Source organism: Coregonus clupeaformis, unplaced genomic scaffold, assembly GCF_020615455.1.
Source record: "Coregonus clupeaformis isolate EN_2021a unplaced genomic scaffold, ASM2061545v1 scaf0751, whole genome shotgun sequence".
NCBI classification, from domain to species: Eukaryota; Metazoa; Chordata; class Actinopteri; order Salmoniformes; family Salmonidae; genus Coregonus; species Coregonus clupeaformis.
Window position 1 is genome coordinate 203,058 of NW_025534206.1, and position 17,387 is coordinate 220,444.

At 44.5% G+C, this 17,387-nt stretch overlaps 1 protein-coding gene across 1 annotated transcript in view; it reads right to left on the reverse strand.

Annotated features, from left to right (window-relative positions):
- Positions 1-9,441, reverse strand: part of LOC121534507 (very-long-chain enoyl-CoA reductase-like) — a 32,806-nt gene extending 23,365 nt beyond the window's left edge. Inside the window, exons 1-2 of the mRNA XM_041841093.2 lie at positions 9,349-9,441; positions 8,945-8,996 (exon numbers count right to left, since the gene is read on the reverse strand). Of these exons, the coding sequence (XP_041697027.2) occupies positions 8,945-8,996; positions 9,349-9,441 (145 nt within the window). The remainder of the gene's footprint in view (positions 1-8,944; positions 8,997-9,348) is intronic.
- Positions 9,442-17,387: the final 7,946 nt, after the last annotated feature.

Below are 17,387 nucleotides of genomic sequence, written 5' to 3' on the forward strand. Positions count from 1 at the left end.
AGCTGTGGCAAGAAGGTTTGCTGTGTCTGTCAGCGTAGTGTCCAGAGCATGGAGGCGCTACCAGGAGACAGGCCAGTACATCAGGAGACGTGGAGGAGGCCGTAGGAGGGCAACAACCCAGCAGCAGGACTGCTACCTCCGCCTGCAAGGAGGAGCAGGAGGAGCACTGCCAGAGCCCTGCAAAATGACCTCCAGCAGGCCACAAATGTGCATGTGTCTGCTCAAACGGTCAGAAACAGACTCCATGAGGATGGTATGAGGGCCCGACGTCCACAGGTGGGGGTTGTGCTTACAGCCCAACACCGTGCAGGACGTTTGGCATTTGCCAGAGAACACCAAGATTGGCAAATTCGCCACTGGTGCCCTGTGCTCTTCACAGATGAAAGCAGGTTCACACTGAGCATACCGAGATGAGATCCTCAGACCCATTGTGAGACCATATGCTGGTGCGGTTGGCCCTGGGTTCCTCCTAACGCAAGACAATGCTAGACCTCATGTGGCTGGAGTGTGTCAGCAGTTACTGCAAGAGGAAGGCATGATGCTATGGACTGGCCCGCCCATTCCCCAGACCTGAATCCAATTGAGCACATCTGGGACATCATGTCTCGCTCCATCCACCAACGCCACGTTGCACCACAGACTGTCCAGGAGTTGGCGGATGCTTTAGTCCAGGTCTGGGAGGAGATCCCTCAGGAGACCATCCGCCACCTCATCAGGAGCATGCCCAGGCGTTGTAGGGAGGTCATACAGGCACGTGGAGGCCACACACACTACTGAGCCTTATTTTGACTTGATTTAAGGACATTACATCAAAGTAGGATCAGTCTGTAGTGTGGTTTTCCACTTTAATTTTGAGGGTGACTCCAAATCCAGACCTCCATGGGTTGTTACATTTGATTTCCATTGATAATTTTTGTGTGATTTTGTTGTCAGCACATTCAACTATGTGAAGAAAAAAGTATTTAATAAGATTATTTCATTCATTCAGATCTAGGATGTGTTATTTTAGTGTTCCCTTTATTTTTTTGAGCAGTGTACATGTATCTAGGTTCATGTGTCTATTTTCTTAATAAACATAGCCAATCTTACTATGTTTTATAAGTGGCAGGTAGCCCCAATAGCTGAATAATTTATTTTCAACCCCACTTTGGGAACCTAATGGCAAGGTACCACAGGTCAATTGACTCAACATTACAATTCAGCATGATACAGTGAGGGAAAAAAGTATTTGATCCCCTGCTGATTTTGTACGTTTGCCCACTGACAAAGAAATTATCAGTCTATCATTTTAATGGTAGGTTTATTTGAACAGTGAGAGACAGAATAACAACAAAAAAATCCAGAAAAACGCATGTCAAAAATGTTATGAATTTATTTGCATTTTAATGAGGGAAATAAGTATTTGACCCCCTCTCAATCAGAAAGATTTCTGGCTCCCAGGTGTCTTTTATACAGGTAACGAGCTGAGATTAGGAGCACACTCTTAATCTCAGCTTGTTACCTGTATAAAAGACACCTGTCCACAGAAGCAATCAATCAATCAGATTCCAAACTCTCCACCATGGCCAAGACCAAAGAGCTCACCAAGGATGTCAGGGCTAAGATTGTAGACCTACACAAGGCTGGAATGGGCTACAAAACCATCGCCAAGCATCTTGGTGAGAAGGTGACAACAGTTGGTGCGATTATTCACAAATGGAAGAAACACAAAAGAACTGTCAATCTCCCTCGGCCTAGGGCTCCATGCAAGATCTCACCTCATGGAGTTGCAATGATCATGAGAACGGTGAGGAATCAGCCCAGAACTACACGGGAGGATCTTGTCAATGATCTCAAGGCAGCTGGGACCATAGTCACCAAGAAAACAATTGGTAACACACTACGTCGTGAAGGACTGAAATCCCGCAAGGTCCCCCTGCTCAAGAAAGCACATATACAGTACATCCCCGTCTGAAGTTTCCCTCAGCCAGGGATTGAAAATGGGTCGTGGATAGGTATTCCAGCATGACAATGACCCAAAACACACGGCCAAGGCAACAAAGGAGTGGCTCAAGAAGAAGCACATTAAGGTCCTGGAGTAGCCTAGCTAGTCTCCAGACCTTAATCCCATAGAAAATCTGTGGAGGGAGCTGAAGGTTCGAGTTGCCAAACGTCAGCCTCAAAACCTTAATGACTTGGAGAAGATCTGTAAAGAGGACTGGGACAAAATCCCTCCTGAGATGTGTGGAAACCTGGTGGCCAACTATAAAAAACGTCTGACCTCTGTGATTGCCAACAAGGGTTTTGCCACCAAGTACTAAGTCATGTTTTGCAGAGGGGTCAAATACTTATTTCCCTCATTAAAATGCAAATCAATTTATAACATTTTTGACATGCGTTTTTCTGTCTCTCACTGTTCAAATAAACCTACCATTAAAATTATAGACTGATCATGTCTTTGTCAGTGGGCAAACGTACAAAATCAGCAGGGGATCAAATACTTTTTAACTATATTTAATTAACATATATATATATATAAAGCATATTTACATACATATTCTATGATGTGTTCAAGTTATATATTTCATAAATATATTCTGGACATACACTACATGACAAAGTATGTGGACAGCTGCTCGTCGACCATCTCATTCCAAAATCATGGGCATTAATATGGAGTTGGCCCCCCCTTTGCTGCTATAACAGCCTCTACTCTTCTGGGAAGGCTTTCCACTAGATGTTGGAACATTGCTGCAGGGACTTGCTTCCATTCAGCCACGAGCATTAGTGAGGACGGGCACTGATGTTGGGCGAATAGGCCTGGCTCGCAGTCGGTGTTCCAATTCATCCCAAAGGTGTTTGATGGGGTTGAGGTCAGGGCTCTGTGCAGGCCAGTCAAGTTCTTTCACACCGATCTTGACAAACCATTTCTGTATGGACCTTGCTTTGTGCACGGGGCATTGTCATGCTGAAACAGGAAAGGGCCTTCCCAAAACTGTTGCCACAAAGTTGGAACAACAGAATTGTCTAGAATGTCATTGTATGCTGTAGCGTTAAGATTTCCCTTCACTGGAACTAAGGGGCCTTGCCCAAACCATGAAAAACAGTCCCAGACCATTATTCCTCCTCCACCAAACTTTACAGTTGGCACTATGCATTGGACAGGTAGCATTTTCCTGGCATCCACCAAACCCAGATTCATCCGTCGGACTGCCAGATGGTGAAGCGTGATTCATCACTCCAGAGAACGTGTTTCCACTGCTCCAGAGTCCAACGGCGGCGAGCTTTACACCACTCCAGCCGACGCTTGGCATTGCATGGTGACCTTAGGCTTGTGTGCAGCTCCTTGGCCATGGAAACCCATTTCATGAAGCTCCCGACAAACAGTTCTTGTGCTGATGTTGCTTCCAGAGGCAGTTTGGAACTCGGTAGTGAGTGTTGCAAATGAGGACAGACGATTTCTACGCGCTACACGCTTAAGCACTCGGCGGTCCCGTTCTGTGAGCTTGTATGGCCTATCACTTTGCGGCTGAGCCGTTGTTACTCCTAGATGTTTCCACTTCACAATAACAGCATTTACAGTTGACCGGGGCAGCTCTAGCAGGGCAGAAATTTGACGAACTGACGTGTTGGAAAGGTGGCATCCTATGACGGTGCAACGTTAAAAGTCAATGAGCTCTTCAGTAAGACCATTCTACTGCCAATGTTTGTCTATGGAGATTGCATGGCTGTGTGCTCCATTTCATACACCTGTCAGCAACGGGTGTGACGTAAATAGCCGAATCCAGTAATTTGAAGGGGTGTCCACATACTTTTGTATATATATATATATATATATATATATATATATAGGGTAGCTAGCTCGCTCACAAGACTAGCCAAGTTAGCTCCGTTGTTGCTTGCATGCGATTGGCTGTGGTCTTGGGGATGGCACACAGTCTGGGTGACTATGATGTCAGCATCGTTCAGGGCTTAAATTCCACACAAGGGTTTAGCTTGTACTCAGCAAATTGGATGCAGTCTATCACAGTGCCATCCGTTTTGTCACCAAAGCCCCATATACTACCCACCACTGTGACCTGTACGCTCTTGTTGGCTGGTCCTCACTACATGTTCGTCGTCAAACCCACTGGCTCCAGGCCATCTATAAATCACTGCTAGGCAAAACCCTGCCTTATCTTAGCTCATTGGTCACCATAGCAGCACCCACCCGTAGTCTGCGCTCCAGCAGGTATATCTCACTGGTCATCCCCAAAGTCAACACCTCCTTTGGCTGCCATTCCTTCCAGTTCTCTGCTGCCAATGACTGGAACAAATTGCAAAAATCTCTGAAGCTGGAGACTCTTATCTCCCTCACTAATTTTAAGCATCAGTTGTCAGAGCACCTTACCGATCACTGCACCTGTACACAGCCCATCTGAAATTAGCCCACCCAACTACCTCATCCCCATATTGTTATTTATTTTGCTAATTTGCACCCCAGTATCTCTATTTGCACATAATCTCTTGCACATCTAGCATTCCAGTGTTAATACTAATTGTTATTATTTTGCACTATAGCCTATTTATTGCCTTACCTCCATAACTTGCTACATTTGCACACACTGTATATATATTTTCTGTTGTATTTTTTGACTTTATGTTTTTTTTACCCCATATGTAACTCTGTGTTGTTGTTTTTATCGCACTGCTTTGCTTTATCTTGGCCAGGTTGCAGTTGTAAATGAGAACTTGTTCTCAACTGGCTTACCTGGTTAAATAAAGGTGAAATAAAATAAAAAATAAATAGCTTCCCCACAAGCGCTTAGCTCAAGGTAAGGGACGTTTAGCTTGCTGACATTCTAATTTATAAACTGATAATGAGCTCCAAACACAAAAAACTTTTATGTAGTGATCATGAGATAAATAAATTGTGATTTTAAACATAACAAAGGACCTCTGGATTATATGCATCAGCCTATAAAGCGCTGACAAGCTAATCTGCCTGTAAGGAGCTTTACCTATGAAACAGCCTACAAGGCAGCATCCTGACTTATCAGCCACTGAGGCTGAAATTGAATCTGATCAGCCTGTCAGGAATGGAGCTCACCCACTGTAAATGTAAATATTATCCACAAAACATATAATAATAATTATTATACACATATCAGTTACGCAAGCTAACAACCAGAATAGATAACAAGCTAGCTTGCTAGCCAAGAAAACTACCTCGCTAACTAGCTAGCTCACAAGACTAGCCAAGTTAGCTGCGTTGGTTCCTTGCATGGGATTGGCTGTGGTCTTGGGGGGCGGCACTCAGCCTGGGAGACAGTGTTGCCTGGGTGACAGTGCTGCCTGTCAGGCATCGTTCAGGGTGTTCAGGGTTTAAATGCCCTGCATTGCGATCAACGCAGCCACATGAATCTGATCGAATTAATGGATGACGCGTGGTGCTTTTAATTATCTGTGATCTCGACAAGTATCTGTGATCATGACTACTTTCGTCATGTAGTGATCACGAGATAAATAAGTTGTGATCTCAACATAATGAGGGAATTATAATTTTTCTATTCATATGTCCTCTCTGGACTTCCGTAGTTTTGGGCTCTAAAATGTGTTTATTATGATCAAGTTCGATCCTCACTGTGAATTATTTAAAAGTTTGCTACAAATCGAGATATTTAATTAAATAGTGATTCCTTCTGACTTTCTGAAAAGGATTACATCGATAATAGATAGGTAATTTGCTAGTTACGGCCACTTTCACCATGATCTTTAAAGATTTTTTTGAAGCCATTCAGCCAAATTCAGCAATATTGCACACTTCAGTAGTTAGTGATAGCGCTGATGTCATCCACGTATTACTATGGAAAACTCCCGATGGCACATGGCACCGGAAGTATTTTAATTAGGTTTTAATGTCTTTGATTTAAACACATAGACATAAACACATAGACGTGCACGCACACGCACGCACATAAACACCATGAGTGTTAACCGACACCCTTTCCTGCTTTTTAAGATGACAGGGGTCAAACCTCCCCAGATTGGGGTGGCAGGTAGCCTAGTGGTTAAGCGTGTTGTGCCAGTAACCGAAAGGTTGCTGGTTCGGCTCCCTGAGCCAACTAGGTGAAAAAAATCTGGCTATGTGCTCTTTGAGCAAGGCACTTGACCCTAATTGCTCTTGCAAGACGCTCTGGTTAAGAGCGCTTGTTAAATTACTAAAATGTAATTAGCCTTCCCCAGCCTGTTACTCTAAGCTATCAAAGCTATGGCCCTCTCTGAGAGACCCGGGTTCAAATAGTACTTGTTTTCTTTCAATGTCGTGTTTGATTGAGCCTGCCTGCAGTGTCAGACGGGCAGGAATGCACAGACCTCATAGCTACGGTCCTCTCTGTGACCTGCTGTTGGCCAGCTAGTGCTTTGGCACAGAACCTGACCCGACCTGCTGCCAAAGCTTCTCTGTTATGCTCTCAGCTGTCCAGGCTCTTCGGTTGCGTCAAAAAAATATCATCAGGTTACCGCTACATCTTCCAGTCGGTCATATGAGAGGTCATGTGATGAAAGATGAATGTGGGCTTCACAGGTAATGCCGTCCCCAATGGGAAAACATTGACGTGATGACAAACAAACTACTCTGTTGTGCTGCTGGTTACTTCTAATGTTGAAATGTGTGACAGTGTTGATATTGTTATAGATATTCATCTACGGTTTGTATTTCTAAAATCTTCCTCCTGTGCTCTGTATGTCACTGTATACAGTACCAGTCAGATTGGACACACCTACTCATTCAAGGGTTTTTTCATTATTTTTGACTTTTGTCTACATGGTAGAATAATAGTGAAGACATAAAAACTATGAAATAACACATGTGGAATCATGTAGTAATCAAAAAAGTGTTAAACAAATCAAACTATATTTTATATTTGAGATTCTTCAAACAGCAATTTGACCATGAAGGCCTGATTCACGCAGTCTCCTCTGAACAGTTGATGTTGAGATGTGTCTGTCACTGGAATTCTGTGAAGTATTTATCTGGGCTGCAATTTCTGAGGCTGGTAACTCTAATGAACATATCCTCTGCAGCAGAGGTAACTCTGGGTCTTCCATTCCTGTGGCGGTCCTCATGAGAGCCAGTTTCATCATAGCGCTTGATGGTTTTTGCGACTGCACTTGAAGAAACTTTCAAAGTTCTTGAAATGTTCCGGATTGACTGACCTTCATGTAATGATGGACTGTTGTTTCTCTTTGCTTATTTGAGCTGTTCTCGCCATAATATGGACTTGGTATTTTACCAAATAGGGCTATCTTCTGTATACCACCCCTACCTTGTCACAACACAACTGATTGGCTCAAACGCATTAAGAACGAAATAAATTCCACGAATTGACTTTTAACAAGGCACACCTGTTAATTGAAATGCATTCCAGGTGACTACCTCATGAAGCTGGTTGAGAGAATGCCAAGAGTGTGCAAAGCTGTCATCAAGGCAAAGGATGGCTGCTTTGAAAAATTTAAAATAGAACATGTATTTTGATTTGTTTAACACTTTTTTGGTTACTACATGTGTTATTTCATAGTTTTGATGTCTTCAATATTATTCTACAATGTAGAAAATAGTAAAAATAAAGAAAAACCCTTGAATGAGTAGGTGTTGGTGCTCAGGGATGTAGCTCAGTTGGTAGAGCATGGCGTTTGCAACGCCAGGGTTGTGGGTTTGATTCCCACGGGGGGCCAGTATGAAAAATACAAAAAATAATGTATGCACTAACTGTAAGTCGCTCTGGATAAGAGCGTCTGCTAAATGACGTAAATGTAAATGTAAATGTGTTCTAAAACCTTTGACTGGTACTGTATGTCAGTGTGTATGTCAGTGGTGAAGGCTTGAGGATTCAGAGGAGGACGTACCTGGTTGAAGCGACAGAGCCTGCCTGGCTGGGTACCATTTGGGATCTGTAACCATCACAATAGGCTTTAGTCACTTCAGAAACACTATTAAGACATCCTCAGGGTTGGGGTCAATTCAGTCAATTCAGGATGTAAAGTTGGAGTTGGAATGTCAGTGTATTTCCTGAAATCTATCTATGGCCAAATGCTGAAGACGAAATGCAACAAGCTATTTCATGCCATCCACTGGTAATAATGAATGTAACACACTTGTATAACAGACAGAGACAGGGCAGAGACAGGACAGAGACAGGGCAGGGACAGAGACAGGGCAGAGACAGGACAGAGACAGGGCAGAGACAGAGACAGGGCAGAGACAGGGCAGAGACAGGGCAGAGACAGGACAGAGACAGGGCAGAGACAGGACAGAGACAGGGAAGAGACAGGGCAGAGACAGGACAGAGACAGGGAAGAGACAGGGCAGAGACAGAGACAGGACAGAGACAGGGCAGAGACAGGACAGAGGCAGGGAAGAGACAGGGCAAGGACAGAGACAGGGCAGAGACAGGGCAGAGACAGGGAAGAGACAGGGCAGAGACAGAGACAGGGCAGAGACAGGGCAGAGACAGGACAGAGACAGGGCAGAGACAGGACAGAGACAGGGAAGAGACAGGGCAGATACAGAGACAGGACAGAGACAGGCCAGAGACAGGGCAGAGACAGGGCAGAGACAGGACATGGCAGAGACAGGGCAGAGACAGGGCAGAGACAGGACATGGCAGAGACAGGGCAGAGACAGCACAGAGACAGGGCATAGACAGGACAGAGACAGGACAGAGACAGGACAGAGAGAGGACAGGGCAGAGACGGGACAGAGACAGGACAGAGATGGGACAGAGACGGGACAGAGACGGGACAGAGACGAGACAAGACAGAGACAAGACAGAGACAGGACAGAGACCATAAACAGACAGGACAGAGACATGACAGAGACAGGGCAGAGACAGAGACAGGGCAGAGACAGAGACAGGACAGAGACAGGACAGAGACAGGACAGAGACAGGACAGAGACAGGACAGGGCAGAGACGGGGTACTCACAGCTCTTATATAATAGACACTTGATCTCTCCAATAGTGGCATTGGGTTCCACCTGACAGAGTACACAGCTGTTACACATAAACAAGTTGACATAATCTTGAAGTACCCACTATCCCAAAACCTCCGTTTCATAAAATTAAGGGCTCTATTCAATCCGCATTGTGGAAGTTCAGCTTTACAGCGTGAGTGAAATTTAAAGTCAATGTTCCCTCTTTAGCGGAGACGTCATTCACGGTAAACGCTTCAGCTTTACAGTACTGTAGGTTGCCTCATAACAGAATACAGCTTGTGATGACAAAAGGGAAATGCCTGGTTATAGTTACCACTGTCCCAAACAGGTGAATTACATTAATAGTTTTACTTCAGCAGCTAATGAAATGAAACTAGGGAAGTTTTTTACTGACCTTGTCCAAGTAGCACAGCTTCAACTTCTTGGAATCCAGAATCTCCACCTCATAAGAAATATAATTCTTATCCTTTTTGGCCTTTCCTGCCATCATACCATGGGCACATCTTGCCTTTATAAACTGAGCTACCACGAACAGGCTTTTTAAATCCATGTTTCTAATGGGTACCTTCCAGGTGTGTGGTTTTTCAGGCCCAATCTGCCCTGTGGTGTGTGAGTGTCAGAACCTAGTTGCTTTGTGACAGGGGTAAGATAACCTCGACATGACTAACCCTGTGGTGTGTTCGTGTGTGTGTGTGTGTGCGCGCGTGTGTGTATGTGTGTGTGTGCGTGTGTGTGTGTGTGCGTAGGTGTGACCCTAATCATTATCTCAGTGATAAATAGGTTTGAGCAACATGAGGGGATGTTAGGGAATCTGATGTTAGGGGATCTAATGTTAGGGGATCTGATGTTAGGGGATCTGATGTTAGGGGATCTAATGTTAGGGGATCTGATGTTAGGGGATCTGCTGTTAGGGAATCTGATGTTAGGTGATCTAATGTTAGGGAATCTGATGTTAGGGGATCTGATGTTAGGGGATCTGATGTTAGGGGATCTGATGTTAGGGGATCTGATGTTAGGCTACTTTTTTTCTGATGCCAATTAACTGCAGCATTCCCCATATGCTGTGGCCTTCGACATCAATGAACGTTATTTCCATATATGTTAGACCCATGAAAACATTTACACCCCATCTGACTAGTCTAAACATGATATGGCATCTGATAGAATATGTCATAGCGTCACCTGCTACATTCTGACATGGTAACATCAGGGCTACGTTCCGAATGGCACCCTATCCCCTATATAGTGCCCTACTTTTTAACAGGATGCCATTTGGGATGCAAACCTAATTGAAGCCAAGTAATTCTTCCAGTAAACAGTATGGTGTTACTGTAGAAGCATATCCCTGGCTAACAGCACGGTGCTACTGTAGAATCATATCCCTGGCTAACAGTATGGTGTTACTGTAGAATCATATCCCTGGCTAACAGCACGGTGTTACTGTAGAATCATATCCCTGGCTAACAGCACGGTGCTACTGTAGGAGCATATCCCTGGCTAACAGCACGGTGCTACTGTAGAATCATATCCCTGGCTATCAGCACGGTGCTACTGTAGAAGCATGTCCCTGGCTAATAGCATAGGGGCTTATCAGTGTTGAGGTTTCATTGGTAACCATAGTGAAGTCATACAGTATCTTTCACCACCACTGTAAGTCTGTACTGGACATAAGCATCATGTAAATCACAGTAGGCCTACATCCAAACAGATTTAGTTGTTTGTGCAGTCTGCATTTAAAGATACTGAGTGTACAAAACATGAAGAACCCCCCCTCCCCTGCCCTCAGAACAGCCTCATTTCATCGGGGCATGGACTCTACCAGGTGTCGAAAGCGTTCCACAGGGATGCTGGTCCATGCTGACTCCAATGCTTCCCACAGGGATGCTGGTCCATGCTGACTCCAATGCTTCCCACAGGGATGCTGGTCCATGCTGACTCCAATGCTTCCCACAGGGATGTGGTCCATGCTGACTCAATGCTTCCCACAGGGATGCTGGTCCATGCTGACTCCAATGCTTCCCACAGGGATGCTGGTCCATGCTGACTCCAATGCTTCCCACAGGGATGCTGGTCCATGCTGACTCCAATGCTTCCCACAGGGATGCTGGTCCATGCTGACTCCAATGCTTCCCACAGTTGTGTCAAGTGGACCATTCTTAATACACTTGGGAAACTGTTGAGTGTGGAAAAAAACCCAGCAGCATTATAGTTCTAGAAATAAACCGGTGCACCTGGCACCTACTACCATACCCCGTTCAAAGGCACTTCAATCTTTTGTCTTGACCATTCACCCTCCGAATTGCACACATACACAATCCATGTCTCAATTGTCTCAAGGCTTAAAAATCATTATTTAACCCATAAGAGTCTAAGCCCTGTCTAAGCCAAGGGAGGGGAGGGGGATTCTACTAAGCTATATGGAATTGTTTTAAGGTCATACCAAGGATCATTTTGCTATTTGATTTAGAATTTTAAGACCCCTTGAAGTATAAAGAAAATATATGCAAATATGATTTGATTAAAAAAATATATTTGGCCTTACTGCTATTAGCCTTTACAAACGCATTGGAATAACAGATTCACTACATGGAACATCAGATAGTCCTCCCAAAAACATCTAAAGGAAGTTTGTTCTGTTTAGTCTGTCCTATATCTGAGAGATATAATAAAAGATCACGAAACATTAGTTTGTGTTTGTTTATTTTTTGTACATGTTTATTTTTTTTTTTTTATCAACTTTTACAGGGAGACCTTCAGACGAGTCTTGTGAGGACATTAACATTTTTGTGGGAGTCTCACCTTTTAAACAGAGGGGTTATAATAGTTTGGAAGCTACAGACGTTTTTGTGAGAAGACCGATTTTCGGGATGTCTCATGGTCTGACACACACCGCTCTGTCACCTTTCACCCCCAGATCGGAGTGAGGCGTTGGCGGATGCGGTGGATTGAGACGCATCCAATGCAAAAAAAACAGATATCTCTAGCTTAAACTGACACATTTTTATGGGGATGTTTTTATTATGCCAATTTGATTTTCATGGGGTTGCTGACATCAACCATAGGGTTTAACCTGTCTCCTCCCCTTCATCTACACTGATTGAAGTGGATTTAACAAGTGACATCAATAAAGGATCATAGTTTTCACCTGGATTCACCTGGTCAGTCTATGTCATGGAAAGAGCAGGTGTTCATAATGTTTTGTACACTCGGTGTATAAGTGAGGTGAAGAGGACATTTAATTCAGCAACTCTTCAGTTTGCTCCTTAAGCTCCTTAATTCATGCACCTTTCCTTTGCGTTCAAATATAACTCTTATTTATAAGAACAATTATAATGATTACTCTTACCTCAAAGAAAGCAATTCTGCTCAGCGCTCTGTCCTGTCTCCTCTGTCTAGTTCCCCTCAAAGATCTTCTCAACAGCTCCTCGATGTCTGATTCTGAAACAACCCTGGCGTCATCCTCCCATTCCTCTCCAGGTGTGTCTGAACCCGAACAGTCCCTCCAGTCACCCATCTTTGACTCCTCAATGTCCTGCAAGAGGTTATGACTCTATACCCATCCAGATAAATGGACCCATGCTCTCTCTCTGCAAGAGGTTCTGACTGCACAACCTCTCGAGTCCAGATAAATGGACCCATGATGACAGAGGTGCTATATGCAATCACAGCCGCCTTGAAACTGACGGAGGCACATTTAAAGCAGGTATCCATCAGAAGTCAGACCAGAGCAACAGATCAGCTGTTTCCTGACCAGGTCTTTGCCCAAATGGCGCACCCTGTTCCCTTTATAGTGCACTACTTTTGACCAGGTATCATAGGTCTCTATAGGGTGCTGGTCAAAAGTAGTGCACTACATAGGGAAAAGGGTGCCAATTTGGGACATAGTTTTCCTCTGGGGACATTATGGAGTCTCATTAGTAAGACATCAATCACATCTATTGATCGGCTCAATGTAAAGTGCTGTGCGTTCACCAGTCAAAGGCTGTGAGACAGCTGTTCCATAATTTACCACTAGAGGGCAACACCAGTACTTTGTCTACTTGGTCTTCTGAACAATACCACCTTAGGGCAAGCCTGTTTTAGAATAGCAGATATTTGGCATATCTAATGTTGTCTTGTCTTTTAGTGATTGGCTGCGATTCAAAGCTCACCCACAACACAGTAGGTGTCAGAAATACCATGCCTGTACAGTCGTGGTCGAAGGTTTTGAGAATGACGCAAGTATTGGTCTTCACAAAGTTCGCCGCTTCAGTGTTATGATATATTTTTGTCAGATGTTACTATGGTATACTGAAGTATAATTACAAGCATTCCGTAAGTGTCAAAGGCTTTTATTGACAATTACATTACGTTTATGCAAAGAGTCAATATTTGCAGTGTTGACCCTTCTTTTAATTATATCAAGACCTCTGCAATCCGCCCTGGCATGCTGTCAATTAACTTCTGGGCCACATCCTGACTGATGGCAGCCCATTCTTGCATAATCAATGCTTGGAGTTTGTCAGAATTTGTGGGGTTTTTGTTTGTCCACCCGCCTCTTGAGGATCGACCACAAGTTCTCAATGGGATTAAGGTCTGGGGAGTTTCCTGGCCATGGACCCAAAATGTCGATGTTTTGTTCCCTGAGCCACTTAGTTATCACTTTTGCCTTATGGCAAGGTGCTCCATCATGCGGGAAAAGGCATTGGTCATCACCAAACTGTTCTTGGATGGTTGGGAGAAGTTGCTCTCGGAGGATGTGTTGGTACCATTCTTTATTCATGGCTGTGTTCTTAAGCAAAATTGTGAGTGAGCCCAGTCCCTTGGCTGATAAGCAACCCCACACATGAATGGTCTCAGGATGCTTTACTGTTGGCATGACACAGGACTGATGGTAGCGCTCACCTTGTCTTCTCTGGACAAGGTGTTTTCCAGATGCCCCAAACAATCGGAAAGGGGATTCATCAGAGAAAATGACTTTACCCCAGTCCTCAGCAGTCCAATCCCTGTACCTTTTGCAGAATATCAGTCTGTCCCTGATGTTTTTCCTGAAGAGAAGTGGCTTCTTTGCTGCCCTTCTTGACACCAGGCCATCCTCCAAAAGTCTTTGTCTCACTGTGTGTGCAGATGCACTCTCACCTGCCAGCTGCCATTCCTGAGCAAGCTCTGCACTGGTGGTGCCCCGATCCCGCAGCTGAATCAACTTTAGGAGACGGTCCTGGCGCTTGCTGGACTTTCAATAAAGATAATAATAATCTTGAATTGCCGAAAAAGGCTCCAAATACATTAACGGCAACGTAAATATATACCTAGTCACATTCACTATTGACTTTGGGATATATGAACCAGTTTTCCAAAGACACTATTGTGTTATACAGTTTTAAACAGTTTTTATGTACAGAGGAAGGAGCCATGAACCTGCTCTCAGTACATCTCTCTGACTGAAGAGCGGGCGGACCAACTTTCCAAATAGGGGAGAAGCACTCAAAACCCACTAGTTGTTCTTTCAAGCAAAAATAATACAAAACTGGTAAGTCTGAAGACCATATCGTATTGCCAACCTTACTACAATGGCAGCAAATATTTTCATGAATTCGACGTCACATAATGAAAGGAAACGTTATTAAATATCACACCTTTTTCTGAAGTGAAAATGTACAGTTTCCATCAACCGCGCGCGCAATGTAGATATCAGAGAACACAGCTGTTCGCAGAAAGAGCAGTGGGTGAATGGATGGAAACTGTACATTTTCACTTCGTCACAATTGCATTTTGCTACCCAACTCCCCCTTAGCTTCAACATGAACGTTTTGCCTCACTCCTTTAATTGGTGTAACGTTAGCCAGAAACCACAAGTGTCTGTCCTTTAATGAAAAGGCACCGCCAAAAGAAAATTCAAGGAACTTGTTTATCTACGCTGTTGTGATGTTTTTACATTTGTATTGGTGTTCCATGTCCGATGCGCTCAGGGTGTTGTTGTGTGTCATTTGTGACATGCATCATGATTTAAAGTGATTGTAGTTTATCATTTCACTTCCCCTGTGAGAACCATGAGTTGTACCGCAGCCGAAGCCTGCCAATAGTTATCCATAGTACCAGAGCTTCATTTTATTACTAGTTCTATGGCACATTAAAGGACGCAATTTATGCAGAGAGAGAGACAGACAAAACAATATTTTCTCCACTCACACTCGTTCCCATATTACTCTTTACGCTTTACTATCATATCACTTTAGTAGACCAAACCGTTCGGACGCTACAGACTTTCCGATGAGAAGACCGGTTTTCGGGATGTCTCCTGGTCTGACAAACACGCTGTAGCTCTGCCACCTCCCACCGCAGATACAGACGGCCGATATCGGCGGACGTGTTGGATTGACATGTAGCCCATGCAACAAAAATATATATAAAATATATATCTAGCTATTGGCAGAAAGTATAGCTGTAAGCAGAGCAGCATCTTCCTTTTCTTCTTCATTGTCTTCTCTCTCCTCTGTCCCTCTCTCCTCTTTCCCTCTCTCCTCTGTCCCTCTCTCCTCTGTCCCTCTCTCCCCTTCCTCTCTGGTGCTCCTCTTCCTCTCTCCTCTGTCCCTCTCTCCTCTTTCCCTCTCTCCTCTGTCCCTCTCTCCTCTGTCCCTCTCTCCCCTTCCTCTCTGGTGCCTCCTCTTCTCTCTCTGTCCCCTCTCTCCTCTTTCCCTCTGTCCCTCTCTCCTCTTCCTCTCTGGTGCTCCTCTGTCCCTCTCTCCTCTGTCCCTCTCTCCTCTTTCCCTCTCTCCTCTGTCCCTCTCTCCTCTTCCTCTCTGGTGCTCCTCTGTCCCTCTCTCCTCTGTCCCTCTCTCCTCTTCCTCTCTGGTGCTCCTCTGTCCCTCTCTCCTCTGTCCCTCTCTCCTCTTCCTCTCTCCTCTGTCCCTCTCTCCTCTTCCTCTCTCCTCTGTCCCTCTCTCCTCTTCCTCTCTGGTGCTCCTCTGTCCCTCTCTCCTCTGTCCCTCTCTCGTCTTCCTCTCTGGTGCTCCTCTGTCCCTCTCTCCTCTGTCCCTCTCTCCTCTTCCTCTCTCCTCTGTCCCTCTCTCCTCTGTCCCTCTCTTCTATCCCCAAGCCATAAGACTCCTGAACAGCTAATCATGGCTACCTGGACTATTTGCACTGCCCCCCCAACCCCCTCTTTTACGCTGCTGCTACTCTGTTTATTATTTATGCATAGTCACTTTAACTCTACCGACATGTACATATTACCTCAATTACAGTGGCTTGAGAAAGTATTTACCCCCCTTGCCATTTTTCCTATTTTGTTGCCTTACAACCTGGAATTAAAATTGATTTTTTGGGGGGTTGTATCATTTGATCTACACAACATGCCTACCACTTTGAAGATGCAAAAATTTCATTGTGAAACAAACAAGAAATAAGACAAAACTGAAAACTTGAGCATGCTAACTATTCACCCCCCAAAGTCAATACTTTGTAGACCACCTTTGCAGCAATTACAGCGCAAAGTCTCTTCGGGTATGTCTCTATAGCTTGACACATTTAGCCACTGGGATTTTTGCCCATTCTTCAAGGCAAAACTGCTCCAGCTCCTTCAAGTTGGATGGGTTCCGCTGGTGTACAGCAATTTTTAAGTCATACCACAGATTCTCAATTGGATTGAGGTCTGGGCTTTGACTAGGCCATTCAAAAATATTTAAATGTTTCCCCTTAAACCACTCGAGTGTTGTTTTAGCAGTATGCTTAGGGTCATTGTCCTGCTGGAAGGTGAACCTCCGTCCTAGTCTCAAATCTCTGGAAGACTGAAACAGGTTTCCCCTCAAGAATTTCCCTGTATTTAGCGCCATCCATCATTCCTTCAATTCTGACCAGTTTCCCAGTCCCTGTCGATGGAAAACATCCCCACAGCATGATGATGCCACCACCATGCTTCACTGTGGGGATGGTGTTCTCGGGGTGATGAGAGGTGTTGGATTTGTGCCAGACATAGCATTTTCCTTGATGGCCAAAAGCTCAATTTTTGTCTCATCTGACCAGATACCTTCTTCCATATGTAGAGTCTCTCCATGCCTTTTGGTGAACACCAAACGTGTTTGCTTATTTTTTTCTTTAAGCAATGGCTTTTTTCTGGCCACTCTTCCGTAAAGCCCAGCTCTGTGGAGTGTACGGCTTAAAGTGGTCCTATGGACAGATACTCCAATCTCCGCTGTGGTGCTTTGCAGCTCCTTCAGAGTTAGCTTTGGTCTCTTTGTTACCTCTCTGATTAATGCCCTCCTTGCCTGATCCGTGAGTTTTGGTGGGCGGCCCTCTCTTGGCAGGTTTGTTGTGGTGCCATATTCTTTCCAATTTTTAATAATGGATTTAATGGTGTTCCGTGGGATGTTCAAAGTTTCTGACATTTGTTTTATAACCCAACCCTGATCTGTACTTCTCCACAACTGTGTCCCTTACCTGTTTGGAGAGCTCCTT